General features: G+C 54.6%; 1 protein-coding gene across 1 annotated transcript in view; it reads left to right on the top strand.

The window, feature by feature from the left end:
* The window catches only part of WSCD1 (WSC domain containing 1), a 41,082-nt gene extending 27,968 nt beyond the window's left edge, over positions 1 to 13,114 (top strand). Inside the window, exons 6-9 of the mRNA XM_081219449.1 lie at positions 6,568 to 6,727; positions 7,431 to 7,595; positions 10,367 to 10,567; positions 11,983 to 13,114. Of these exons, the coding sequence (XP_081075575.1) occupies positions 6,568 to 6,727; positions 7,431 to 7,595; positions 10,367 to 10,567; positions 11,983 to 12,335 (879 nt within the window). The 3' untranslated portion in view covers positions 12,336 to 13,114. The remainder of the gene's footprint in view (positions 1 to 6,567; positions 6,728 to 7,430; positions 7,596 to 10,366; positions 10,568 to 11,982) is intronic.
* Positions 13,115 to 13,903: the final 789 nt, after the last annotated feature.

Below are 13,903 nucleotides of genomic sequence, written 5' to 3'. Positions count from 1 at the left end.
TGCATTCAAACTGACATTTGCCGGAAAGCAAGAGTCGGTCCTTTCATCCCCAGCCCCACATCCCCCTTCGTGGGCCTCTCCTCTCCTTTCTGTGTCTTGAATGTTCCCCAGTTCTGCCTCTGGAGGCAAGAGACTGGTCAGAGGCAACCTCCAGGCCGGTTCCTGAATTTCTTCGCAAACCCACCGCATTCACGTTTTTGCCTCCCAGGGGCTGAGTGTGGTGTGTAGCAAAGCCCCGGACTGGGAGTCCAGAAGGCTGGCTTCTGCTCCCACACACCCTGATGGTCTGAGGTCGTGGGCTGCTTGCCGCCGGCCTCCAAGCCTCAGCTTCGCCTTCTGAAACCGGAAGTTCTCATCTCTGAAGTTTTGGTAATTCTGTGTAATCCTGGAGATCCTGAGAAAGGTGCCCAAGGAGGAGGGAGAATGGAGAAGAGGATACCCCAGTGGGGGTCCTTCTTGAGGCCTCACTCCTTGCCTGTCGGAATGTCCGCTCCTTGACCCCTTGGCCATGGCCAAGCCTTGGCGTGTGGATCCCCGCCGCCCGGAGAGCCCAGCCCTGGCTGTAGCATGACCCGGCTCCAGGCTGAATGCCCAGACATACTGCAGACCCAGTCCCCGCCTGAGCCCCCATCCTGGACACCCAGGCTCAGGCTGTAGAGAAAGTACTGGGATCAGGGTGTGCACCCACCCTGCCCTCGGAGCTCCTCATCTATTCGAAGCAGTATCACATCTGTGTTCCTGTTTCTCTGCCTTGTCTTGGTTCATTTTCTCCTCTTCTCTCTCTCTGTGCTTTCACTCTTGCTCTTGTTCTCTCTGTCTCTCTGTCTCCCTGCAGCTTGACGTGGAGGTACCGGGGAGCAGCAAGGTTGGCAGAGAGATAAGATTCATCAATATTTAATTTTTATGGAAATCATGTCTTAGAAATCCCCAAGGGGCTGAAAATTGGTCTGTGTTTTCAGAATCCAATGATGTTGCTGAAGAGGTTATGTTGTAAATAAAACCACATTACTGTCTGCAGCTCTCCCGTTGCTCTGCAAACACCCGGGAACTTGACAGTTTAATCCACTCAAGGAAGCAAAAAGGTTCGGGTCACTGGTGGGGGCAGCCTGGCCCCAGCCCTGGGATACAGGATCGTGAGGCATCAACATCAGCCATTACTGCCGGGGAGGGAGACAGAGCCAGCCTGCCCTGAGCAGATTTTTTTTTTTTTTTTTCACTGTGTTGGTGAAATGTTCTTGTCTGAACAGGAATCTCAAGATGGCAGAGTCCCCTGGGGTTCCTGTTGACAGGGAGGGTTTGCTTAGATGGAGCAGGCTTTCTTCTCTTTACTCATGGCCGGGCACAAGTGACCAACAGAAGGCTCACGTCCAAGTCTATTGCCAACAACTCTGGTGGGAGTTGGGATCTGGAAAGGACATTCATTCATTCATTGGCTCATCCATCCAACATTCATTAAGCATCCAGCATGTTCTAGACTTTGTTCTAGGTACTGAGAATGCAGCAAAGCACACCAGACACACAAAAATCACGGCTTATATTCTTGTGGGTAAAGGCAGACAGTAAACCAGGTAAAATATATAGTATGTTGAATGGTGACAAGCACCGTGGAGAAAAATGAAGCAGGAACCTTACATATTTACCCATTGGAAACGAAGATGCGTATCCACTGAAAGTCTTGCCCAAGAATGCTCATAGCAGCATTATTCGTAATAGGTAAAAACTGAAAACAGCCCAGGGATCCATCAAGTGAAGGAGTCCACAAATTGTTATGTCCACACACGGAATGATACTCAGCGATAAAAAGCAACAATCCACTGCCAGATAAAACAACATGGGTGGCCTTAACAAATATTTTTCTGAAAGAAACCAGACTCAACAAAAATATGTGCTGAGTGATTCTATTTATAGGCCATTCTAGAATAGACAAAACTCATCTGTGATGATGGAAGTCAGACTAGGGGTTGCTTTGGGGGAGGGGGGTATGACTGGGAAGGGGCCGAGGAAACTGGTGTGTATCCTGATAGGCATTCATCAAAACAGACTGGGTGGTACATTCAGGGTCAGAGTGTTCCATCGAGGTAAGTTATACCGCTGAAACAAAAGTAGAAAACACAGCAAGGGATTGGGTGTATCGGTGATAGCAGGAGGGTTGTTGCAACTCGAAATGGGGTGGCCAGGGAAGCCCTCACAGAAGAGGTCTTGCAGAAGGTGAAGGAGAAAACCATGAGGGTATCTGGGGGGCTTCCCTGGTGGCGCAGTGGTTAAGAATCCGCCTGCCAATGCAGGGGACACGGGTTCGAGCCCTGGTCCGGGAAGATCCCACATGCTGTGGAGCAACTAAGCCCGTGCACCACAACTACTGAGCCTGTGCTCTAGAGCCCACGAGCCACAACTACGGAGCCCGTGCGCCTAGAGCCCGTGCTCCGCAACAAGAGAAGACACTGCAATGAGAAGCCCACACTCCGCAACGAAGGGTAGCCCCCGCTCGCCGCAACTAGAGAAAGCCCGCGTGCAGCAACGAAGACCCAATGCAGCCAAAAATAAATAAATAAAATAAATTAATTAAAAAAAAGAAAGCCGTGAGGGTATCTGGGAAAGGACATTCCAGGCAGAGGGCACAGCAAGTGCAAAGGCCCTGAGGTGGGAGCGAGACTGCGGTGGCCAAGGACTGGTAAGAAAGCTAATGTTAGTTTGCTCGGCCTGCCATAACAAATTCCCACAGACTGCTGGGTGGCTTAAACAATAGAAATTTATTTTCTCTCAGTTATAGAGGCTAGAAATCTAAGATCAAAGTGTTGGCACGGTTGGTTTCTTCTGAGGCCTGTCTCTCTGGCTTGCCAATGGCCTCCTCTTCCATCTCTGTGTGTCTGGGTCCTAATCTCTTCTCATAACGACACCAGTCAGATTCGATGGGGGCCCATCCTAATGGCCCCAGTTTAACTTAATTTCCTCTTTAAAGGCCCTGTCTCCAAATACAGTCATATTCTGAAGTGCTGGGGGTTAAGGCGTCAACATATGAATTCTAGGGGACACGATTCAGCCCATAACAGCCAGCGTGGGTAGAAGTGTGGGAGACACAGACGCAGACAGCTGCGTGCTCTCTGCTGCCACCACCGTGGTACCCAGGCTGCTTGTTCCCGCTGCTCGCTGTGATGAGGGTATTGATCTGGGACGAGACGGGATGAGGGCTTTTCGGGAGAGGATGGATAGCAGTGGGAGAGGCCAGAGGTTGCAGTTCTTCTGATGGCTTTTCACTAACTCACATCAGCAGGAGAACTTGCTTCCAGAAAGCCAACGACATTCTGATTGAGGGTCAGGACACAGATTTGCTTTCTGTTGAGAAATGACATGGGGGCCCCAGGGTGGGTGGAGTCTAGCCAGAGGTACTGATGGGGTTTGTCCAGCCTTTTGTCCACTCACTCCAGGCCCAGCGGCCCCAGCAGCCTGTGCTGGACATCACCACAGCTCCGACATGGATGGCAGCTGTGGCTGAGTGGGTCCTGGTTCCAGGGTCAGGGCCCCATTGTGGCCACTGAGCCCTCAAAGCAATTCTTTTCTTTTTTTTAATATATGTTTAAAATTTATTTTTTGGCTGCATTGGGTCTTCGTTGCTGCACGCGGGCTTTCTCTAGTTGCGGCGAGTGGGCGCTACTCTTCGTTGCGGTGCAAGGGCTTCTCATCGCAGTGGCTTCTCTTGTTGTGGAGCACAGGCTCTAGGCGCGTGGACTTCAGTAGTTGTGGCGCATGGGCTTAGTTGCTCCGCGGCACGTGGGATCTTCCCGTACCAGGGATCAAACCCGTGTCCCCTGCATTGGCAGGCAGATTCTTAACCACTGCACCACCAGGGAAGTCCCAGCGATTCTTTTCTTTATGTGTCTGATCGAGATTAAGGACCACAGGTGCTGCTTGGGGGAGGGACTTCCAACCTTTGCTTGATCCTGAGCTTTTGGGGCCTTGGAGGGGGAGCCAAAAAGAGGAATTTTAGGAACCAAATTCTCAGGTACTCTGCGTGTCAGGAGGGTGGTCTGGGGCCCGCCTCTAGTACAATTAAAGGTCTTAAGAGTTAAGAGTAAGGGAGCCCTTACTATGTGCTGGGTCCTTCTCATGCATCATCCTCCCTTCATTCTCCCAGCACTCTATGGTGTGAATATTATTGCCCCCAGATGACAGATGAGACAGCCAAGACTTGGGGGGCAGGTAGTGATTGGTCCAAGGTCATACAGATATTCAACTGTGGCCCTGGGATTCGAGTCCAGGTCTGTTGGATCGTAAACCTGGTGCTTTTTCTCCTACCGGGTGCTTCCTCCCTGGTGCCTCTGGACATGAGCCCATGGACACCCAGAATGACTGCCTACCACTAGCCCCCTGTCCTGGGAGAAATTTGCAACTCAAGCCTCTTCCAGGAAAGGCATGGGGGTAAATGTCTTAGTCTCACTGGCCCTCACGGTGGATCAGAGGGAGAGAAATGAGATCCTCCGACTCTTCCAGGCAGGACAACTCAAGGAATGTGTCCATTTTACAGATGGAGAAACTAAGGATCCAAAAGGGGAGGTGATTTGCTTATGGTCCCATAAAATGTTTAAGGGCATTTCTAATGCCAAGGTGAGCACCGAGCTCTGGAAGCAGATTGTGCGTGTGTGTGTGTGTGTGTGTGTGTAGGGGTGTGTAGTGTAAGAATAGTGAAAGCATCCTCTCCTGTCCCCACATGGCAGCTCAGCCCTGAGAGAGGGACGCAGGGCTGGCAGAGGCAAAGCTGCCCCTGAGCCTTGATGAAGGAGGAGGGGGGTGGGGAGAGGCCTTCGTGGGGGCTGTGAGGCCTCTGGGAGAGCATCCCACGTATGCTTAGGAGAACAGCCCTCCACTGGGGGCAGCCTCCCCTCCTACCTCCTAAGGGACCACCCGGCCCCAGGCTCTGCATCACCCTCCCCTGGCTGGGACACCATCCACTGTCTTTTCTGAGTGCCGAGATCCTGGGCTCTGCCAAGCCACGCTCAGAAGACGCTATTGATTTTCCTTTATTTATTTATTTATGAGATTTTTTTTTTTTTTTTTTTGCTGTGGGCAAAAAAATAAAAAGGTTTGTTCAGCGTTTCCCTTAGCGGCGAGAAGTTTTCTCTGCCCACTGCTTCCCTCGCCCCCAAGCACACACCCGATTGACTCCTCTCCTCTCTCTGTGCTCCAGGGGGCCTCGCATCTCCTGTTTGCAAGATGCATGGAGAGGCAGAGTGGGAATGGGGCTGAGTGTCCTACCTGGTGCCTGGTACATAGCAGGTGCTCAAGTAAAATATGTGGGAGAGGTGAGTGGAGGAATTGCCCACCAGGGAAAGGAGGCTGAGGATGGCCCGCTCCTCTGTGAAGAAAGCACCTACTGTGTTCTGGGCCTAGCGCTGGGCAATTTGGACCTTTCTCATCTAGTTTTCACAGCCGATGTGCAAGGTGGGTTTTATTCCCTTTGTTCAATGGTGAAATGCAGAAAGGTTCAAGGTTACCCAGGCTGTGAACCTGAATTCACATTCAGGCCTTCCCAATGCCAGTGCCCCAGCTCTCGCTGCTGTGCGGTGGGTGCAGCCTTCTCCCCAGAGGGAACCAAGAAAACATATGTAAAAAACTGCCAGGAATTGGCTTGGCCTTCTAACCCTGGCAGGGCCCCTCCGATTTAAGGAAGCCCCCATCAGCCCGAGCACCTCGGAGCGGTCAAGGCCTGACCTTGCCCACCCCTCCTGTCCTGGAGAGATGCTGTGTGGGAATCTGTCACCGGCCCAGCACCCCACCCTGCAGCAGGACTGCAGAAGCAGGAGTTAGGTCTATCTCTTTCCAGGGAGGGCTGGCGGGAATTCCAGACCTCACTGGGGGCTCACAGTCTGTTGGTTAAAGATGTTGAATGCTGAGCTGCCCTGGGTGGGCCTTTCTGTCCCATTCTAACCCAGACACATGTGGTTTCCCCACCTGGAATGCTGTTCCCTCCCTGGCACTCCTGACGACCCCCTAGATGTCTCCAAAATCCAGGTCCAGTCCCCCCAGTGGAGTCACCCCTCTGTAATAGCACCGGTGCTATTAACAGTGGACTTTTCTGGACTTCCTGGTGGTCCAGTGATTAAGACTCCACTGCAGGGGGCACGGGTTCGATCCCTGGTCGGGGAAGTTCTGCATGCCGTGTGGTGTGGCAAAAAAAAAAAAAATTTATACACACACACACACACACACACACACATATATAAAGAATGGGTAATAGAAGAAGGTAGTTATAAATACCAGCTATGACTATGTGACCAGTTACATAAATAAAGACTGTAATTATCATAAAAAACAAAACCAACCAAACAAACAAAAAACAGTGGACTTGTCACCGGCCAGCGGTGAGCTGCTAGAGGGCAGAGGTCCCGTCTCATTGAGCTTTGTCTCCCCTGGGCTTGGGCCCAGAGCCCAGCGCTGGAAGGATGGACAGACACCCCTGTAGATCCCATGCAGCTGGCAGGACATCCCCCGTGCTCACCCTGGTCCCTGAGCAGCGGGGGCATGGCCCCTACATTCACCCAAGATGCTTCTCTTTCTCTCCTTCCCTGGCAGGAGTTCCCCTTGGCCATCCTCAGGGGCTGGGAGTGCTACTGTGCTTACCCCACCCCTCAGTTCAACCTGCGGGATGCTGTGGACAGCTCGCTGTGTGGCCAGGAGTCTGAGGCCCAAAGGCTAGCGGAGTACTGTGAGGTCTACCAGACGCCCGTGCAGGGTGAGTTCTGCCCCGGAGGTGGACAGGCATGCAGGGCCCTCCTCCTGTGTCTACCACTGGTTGTGGCACTTGGTCTGGGGGTTTGGACTGAGTATGCGGTCCTGGGGCGGGGAAGGTGTCTTGGTGGGTGGTCCTATCTTGGGATAACGGGAACAGGAGGCCTCCACCATCCCTGGAGGCAGGACACAGGATGCGGGGCTCGGTTTGAAGAGCACCTGACTTTTATCTGAGTCTCTCTGGGGATGGAGGTGGTTTAAGGACGAGCAGAGAGGCAGGGTCCAGAGGGATAGCAGTGGCAGGGTGGTGGGGCTGGGTGACATGGCAGCCCAGTGGCCATGGGGGCCTCCCTGAGCCAGTCCAGGACCTGGGGACCAGTAAGTCACCCAGGCTGTGTGCCCAGGCTCCAGCATCTTCCTTGTGTGAGAAGCAGGTCTGTCCCAGCTGACCTTGGGAGTCTGCAGGACGCTGATTCCCACCAGGCTCTTACACTGGGAGGTCTCGTCATCACTGGGGCTTTCTCTGGCCAGCCACGGACCCATGCAGCCAAGGTCCAGGTGGCAAATCCCTTCCCCTTTTTGGGCCTCAGTTTTCCCATTCGTCTCCCAGTGGGAGTCTTGGGTTGGCATTTCCTATCTAGGGAAGTCTGAGAGTCTGGGAGTCGCAGTGGAGGTGGGTAACCCTGAGACGACTTCTGGACTTTCAGATACCCGGTGCACGGACCGGAGGTTCCTGCCCACCAAATCCAAAGTGTTCGTGGCTCTGTCGAGCTTCCCGGGAGCCGGGAACACATGGGCGCGGCACCTCATCGAGCATGCCACCGGCTTCTACACAGGGAGCTACTACTTTGATGGAACTCTCTACAATAAAGGTTAGTGAAGGCTGCAGGGTAGGGAAGAAGGCAGTTCCCAGCACCCAGACTGCAGCTTCTCCAGCCCAGCTCCTCCTCGGAGCACTAGAGCTGTGCTTCTCAAACTTGAACGTGCAGAAGCGTCACCTTGAGGGCTTATTAATTCAACATAACTTCCTGGTTTGCACGCCCCCCTCCACCAAGAGAGTGTGATTTAGTCGATCTGAGATGGGGCCTAGGAATTGGCATTTCTAACGAGCTCCTAGGTGGTGCTGACACAATCAGCCCTAGGACCACACTTTGAGAGAAAATTCACAAGATCTGTTCTGGATTCAAAGGGAAAGCCCAGTAGCTTAGATTCCCTCTCTGTAAACATTTCTTGAATTTTCCTTAATTTTTAGAACCCTCAATAATTAGGGGAAACTGACTTCATGTGTTCATTTCTTTTTTCTTTTTTTTTTGAGGCAAGTGTAGCTTATCAAAATATGATTTTTTAAAACGAGGTCCAAAAATCTTCAGGAGTTTAATGATTTCTAATATTTCTCTTGTAGAATAAGAGGCCTCATTATGTCACGTAAATGAACTTTAAAATGGCTCAAATCTGCACTGTTTAAGACTAAGAACCTCAGATAAATCAAGTGGGATCTATATTTGGTGAAATATATTTCTCTGTTGTCAAGTGTTACAACAGTTTCTCTGGGATTCTTAGAGTTTGGTTGAGGAAAAGAGGATACTATCAGTAACATCCTAGAGAAAACACAAACTTTCTGAGGTGGGCAGCGGGTTCTAGAATCACCCACAGCAATGTTGGTCTGGTTGGGAAAAAGCCAAGGGTGTCCATATAACCCAGTTTCGTCACCCCTGGGAGTCTTGAGTGTTATGGCAGCTACAGGTGAAGTGGCCAGATGAAGCACATGGTCCTGCCCACTCTGGCACCTAGTCCCCTGGGGACCACCTAATGTGTACAGGCTGCAGCTACCCACCGTATTCATCTAGAAAGAAGGCCTTTAGCTTATGCAAACAGCTGGCTGTCTCGGTCTACAAATGGCTAAGTGGCGCAATGGCTCGATAGCTGGGCATAATAAGGATTGGGTCGACACTGCCTCAGAATGGCTTTAGAGATCCCCGATACATCTTTTTTTTTTTTTTTTTTTTTTTGCGGTACACGGGCCTCTCACTGCCGTGGCCTCTCCCGTGCGGAACACAGGCTCCGGATGCGCAGGCTCAGCGGCCATGGCTCACAGGGCCAGCCGCTCCGCGGCAAGTGGGATCCTCCCGGACCGGGACACGAACCCATGTCCCCTGCATCGGCAGGCGGACTCCCAACCACTGCGCCACCAGGGAAGCCCGCCCCGATGCATCTTTGAGCCTTATGAGACTGCTTAGATGTAGCCACTGGCCTCAGAGCAGTCACACACACACACACGTGAAATTCGCAAGGAAGCTCCAATGCCAAAATGCCAAACCGTCATGGGTGAGCATGGTCTGAGTTATAAGGAAAAGTGGTGCCTGTTGAAACAGGCCAAGGCAGTACAAAAGGCACCCTGGGCCTCAGGGTGTCAGAGACCAGATCTCATGTTTACTTAGCTCATGGTTTGACTCATTCTTTCCTGGAACTTCCCAGCTGTTTGACAGAATGAATCAAAGACTTTTGGTGTTTGGCCCACGGCAGAGATGAATTTGAAACATGTGTTGAGTTTCAGCTGGTGACCCCAGACTTACAGACTCAAAGGACACTTGCATTTTCCACGCATCAAAGACTTGCTGTAGATACAAATACTTCCCAACCATTCATGAAGGGGAGTGGGGGGATGGGACTCATTTATGTTTCCAAGAGCCCGAGGCAAGCTCGTGGGCAATTGTGGAGCTTGTCGCCAGAGCTGGATGGCATGGGCTATGTTGAGATGTGGCCAGGAGACCAGGTTCAGGGGACATCTTTCCGGGAAGCCTTCTGTGACATCCCACTACACTCCCAAACTAGTCCCCCTTACTCTTTGTTCCCATAAGCCCCTATGCTCTGTATTACACTTGGGCTATCCCCCCACTAGACTGTAAGCTTAAAGACAGGGTCTGAGTTTTACCCCTTTATCCCCAGTGTAAAGTCCAATGCAGAACGGGCACACAATGACATTTGTTGATAAATGTGTGACTCTGTATAGGGATGGGTAGAGTCTCCACAGATGCGAGACTAGAGCCCAGTTACAGGACTGTGGCATAAGGTCAGAGGGTGGGGCTACAGCTGCTGACTGCCCTTGAGCCTGATGATGGGGATCCTGCCCCTTCTGTGGGGAGGTGAGTAGAAGACAGAAGCCTCGCAGGGACACACAGAGCCACGTGGAGAGAGCCCTGGCTCTGATGCTGTGGTGCTGTGTGACCTTGAGCAAGTCACGTACCCACTCTGAGCCTCAGTGTCTTCATCTGACTATGCCTGCCGCTGTGGTCAACTCACAGGGTTATTTGCAATGCTCACGTGACACAGCCATGCAGATGCCCAAATGGATGCATCTACAGTGTTTAGAGAGAGGGCATGGTCGGGCTCTGCCTCCTGACTTCTGGGATCTACAGGAGGTGCCGTATCTTCTTTCTCTTACAGACGCCACCTTTCCCCACTTAGATGCCTCCTGCTCTCACTGTCTCTTGGGCAGGGTCAGGCCCTACCATCCATCCACAGGCCATCCCAGTGCCTTCTGCTGTGCCCCTAATGTCGGTTCTCCCTCAGGGGTGCAGGTTAGCGTTCAGACCTGTCTGCTGCCGTGGCAGCAGGGGCTCCACGATTCCTTTCTCCTGGGCAGGGTTCAAGGGCGAGAAGGACCACTGGAGGAGCCGGCGCACCATCTGCGTGAAGACCCACGAGAGTGGCAGGAGGGAGATTGAGATGTTCGACTCGGCCATCCTGCTGATCCGGAACCCGTACAGGTCCCTGGTGGCCGAGTTCAACAGGAAATGCGCCGGGCACCTGGGCTACGCAGCTGACCGCAACTGGAAGAGCAAAGGTGAGCAGAAGGGGCCGGCGGGGTGGGGGAACGGTTGCAACTTTATTCGTGGGGTCAGTCTGCTGATACACGCTTGCTGAAGTCCTACTATGTGCCAGGCACTGGGCAAGGCGCCAGGAGCCCAGGCTACAGGGGTCACAGTCTCTGCCCTCAAGGCACGAACAGTCTCTAGCCTTTGGGCAATGAATTAAAGAGACACGAGTCAGGATAGTGAGTGATATAAAATGAAGCCATCAGAAATGTAGCTGTGTCCAGCAGAGTGGGTGGCATGATGAGACACGGGGCCTGAGGCTGGGCAGGCTCGTGCTTCCGTCCCTGTGTGACTCCGGATCAGCTGAGGCTGGTGGGTGTCCTCCCCTCTTCCTATCACCCTCCCCCTAGAGCAGCCCCCGTCAGCCATCCCTGCCCTCCTGCTGACTCCCCTTGAGGACGCAGGCAGGCTGAGCTCTGATCCCTCCTGGGTCTCTTACCAGCCCAGTGACCCCAGGCAAGCTGCAGACCTTGTCTTCTGAGCCTCGGTTTTCTCACCTTAAAAACAAGGGTGGTCCTATCTCCTAGGGTCGTTGTGAAGATTAGAGAAAGCAGATGCTTCCCACAGCATTTGAGGTGTCTTAGTAGCCCAGTTATGGAAGCTATTTTTGTTGGGGCGATTCTTGACATTTGCACCCTTCTCCCCACTTAAAAAAAAGACCCACCACATTTCTAAATTTGCTGAAAAAAAAACCTCATGGAGCAGCTCACCTGCCAGAGATTGCAGCGGCCCCGTCTGTGGCCTCATTGTACGTCACTGGTTAAACCAGCGATCACACCCACAAGACACAAGAAGCATCGATTAGGCACCCCATTCACGTAGCTGTGTAGGAGGCCCTGGGACAGGAAATCCGGCCTGCACAGCATCTTCATCTGACTAGGAGGCACAGAAGCTGCCACACACACACTGCTCGGCCCCCATGACCCAGACTGGATGTGCAGAGCTGCCAGGGCAACATCAAGGTGAACCGAGGGTCATCTCGACAGAGAGGCCCTGCCTTGGTCGTCTTTAACTCCACTATGTCCCACAGGCCCGAGACCCTGGGCTCTCGCCATGCAGGGCCAGTCCCAGAGGGCAAGGTCCACCAGAGAGAGAACCAGTTCTTGGAACGCACAGTCCCCGTTCATCTTAACTTGGTGTGTTTCCAAGGAAACTGCTGGGGGAAGGTGGACCTGAGGTCACAGCTCCCAGGCGGGCTTGCAGCTCTTCAGAGCCCAGCCTGATAGTAAGCCTCCCCTACACGAGGTCACCAAGAGGGCCTTCCTCCGTGGGAGATCGGGTAGGTCGGCCCTGGGTGGCGGACGATGGAGCATCCTGGACCCCAGGAGGCCAGCAGCCCCACCGGGGCCGGGCCCTGACACGGCGCCCCTTCTCTCCCACCCAGAGTGGCCGGACTTTGTTAACAGCTATGCGTCATGGTGGTCCTCGCACGTGCTGGACTGGCTCAAGTACGGCAAGCGGCTGCTGGTGGTGCACTACGAACAGCTGCGGCGCAGCCTGGTGCCCACGCTGCGGGAGATGGTGGCCTTCCTCAACGTGTCCGTGAGTGAGGAACGCCTGCTCTGCGTGGAGAACAACAAGGAAGGCAGCTTCCGGCGGCGCGGCCGGCGCCCGCACGACCTCGAGCCCTTCACCCCCGCGATGAAGGACCTGATCAATGGCTACATCCGGACGGTGGACCGGGCCCTGCGTGACCACAACTGGGCCGGGCTGCCCCGGGAGTACGTGCCCAGATGATAGGCCCCGGCCCGCTCTGCCCACCCTGCTGGGAGCCGGCCGCCCCCGCAGGGCTACGCATGTGCTCAAGCGCTCGGGTGCCCCCCTGGGATGCTCGGGTGCCGAAGCCACCTGCAGGGAGGTCCCCCCCAACCCGGGGCTGCCTGCCTCCTGCACGGGGAGACTGGACGTGAGCCCCGGCCAGGCGGACCCGATGTCACAGGATGGACGCAAGAGGACACGCACTCCTAGCCAGACCTGCTTAGACCTGCCACTCGCTGCTCACGGTGCCCTAACGCGCCTAAGCCACCACCCCGGCTGTGCCAGACACTCCCAGACTTGCAGACGCGAACGTTGATGCAGGCGTGCAAGACGCCAGGTTGTGCGTTCCTAGGGGCTGCCTGTCCGTCTCTCCCACACACTGACACACACGTGCACCCGGGGCTCTCGGAGGCCCCAGGCTTCCTGTTTCCAGCCCAGTGCAGGCTTGCTGCTCAGGGGCTTTGACTGGGGGATACTGGGCTGGGCGAGCTTAGTGCTCTGAGGACCTGGGAGCCCTGCCTGGAGATGGGCTCACAGCCTGTGTCCGCCGGGCCGGGCAGCCCTGACCGCGCGCCTGCGTCCCACAGTGTGTGTGGTGCGATGACCGGGCCCCGCCAGCTCTGCGGCCCTGCCTCTCCCTTTGCTGGGGGTGGGCTGGTGGCACCACGGGTGGAGCGGAGCTGCCCACACAAACCCCGCACCTCAGGACCGGCCACAAGTTCTGTGCACCCCCGACCCCCCGTTCAATATCAGCACTCCCTGGAGTGGGCGCCTCCTTGCCTGGCTTCTTTCTCCGACTGTCCCCATAACGCTGGGGACTCGGGCCATGTCCCAGAAGCAGGGTGTGGGGGCGAGGGGACAGCAGGGCAGGGAAGGGGCTGGGCCTCCAGGGGAGCCCCAGGCCTGGGGACCCTGCACGCCAGCAGTGCCAGCAGAAGGGGGCTTGGGGTGGGCATGGTTAGATCCGGGAGGGATGAGTCTTGGGTGCCACTGGGGCTGGCTGTCCCCCCATCTTGACGGGCCCCTGCTCTCCACAGGGTCGCCCCTGGGTTCATGAGGAAGGGGGGTGGCGTGGCCTGTCGACAAGGCTGCAGCTTCTCTCTGACCCCCACGGGCCCAGCCCTCTCTGTCTCTCTGTTACTCACCCACCACTTCCTGTCACTGGGCCTCTTTGTCACACCCTCTGTCTCTGTTTTCTGCAAGGCTGACATCTTTCCCACTCGTTCATCCAAGAAGGGGAAGGGAACTCCCGGGTGCCGACGCCTGCTGCTGTGTACAAGCCTACGGGCCTCCTGAGAAGGTGGATTCATAAGGTCCCCTCCCCTCACTGTCTAGTGGGGATTGGGGAGGGGTTGTCACACATGGGAGTGAGAAACCCAGTGACAGAGGAGTGTGTGTGCTGTGCGGGCTCCCAGGGGGTCAGGGAATGCATCACAGCGGCTTTGAACTGGTCTTGAGGAACCTGTAGGAATTATTCCAGCCACGCAGAGGGGAAGGGTAATTGAGGCAGAGGGAACAGCATGTACAAAGGCTCAGAGGCTTGGAAA

The sequence above is a fragment of the Mesoplodon bidens genome, assembly GCF_964165515.1.
Source record: "Mesoplodon bidens genome assembly, chromosome: 19".
NCBI classification, from domain to species: domain Eukaryota; kingdom Metazoa; phylum Chordata; class Mammalia; order Artiodactyla; family Ziphiidae; genus Mesoplodon; species Mesoplodon bidens.
Note: the sequence above shows the minus strand (reverse complement) of the source record. Positions and strands in the feature narration are given on the sequence as shown.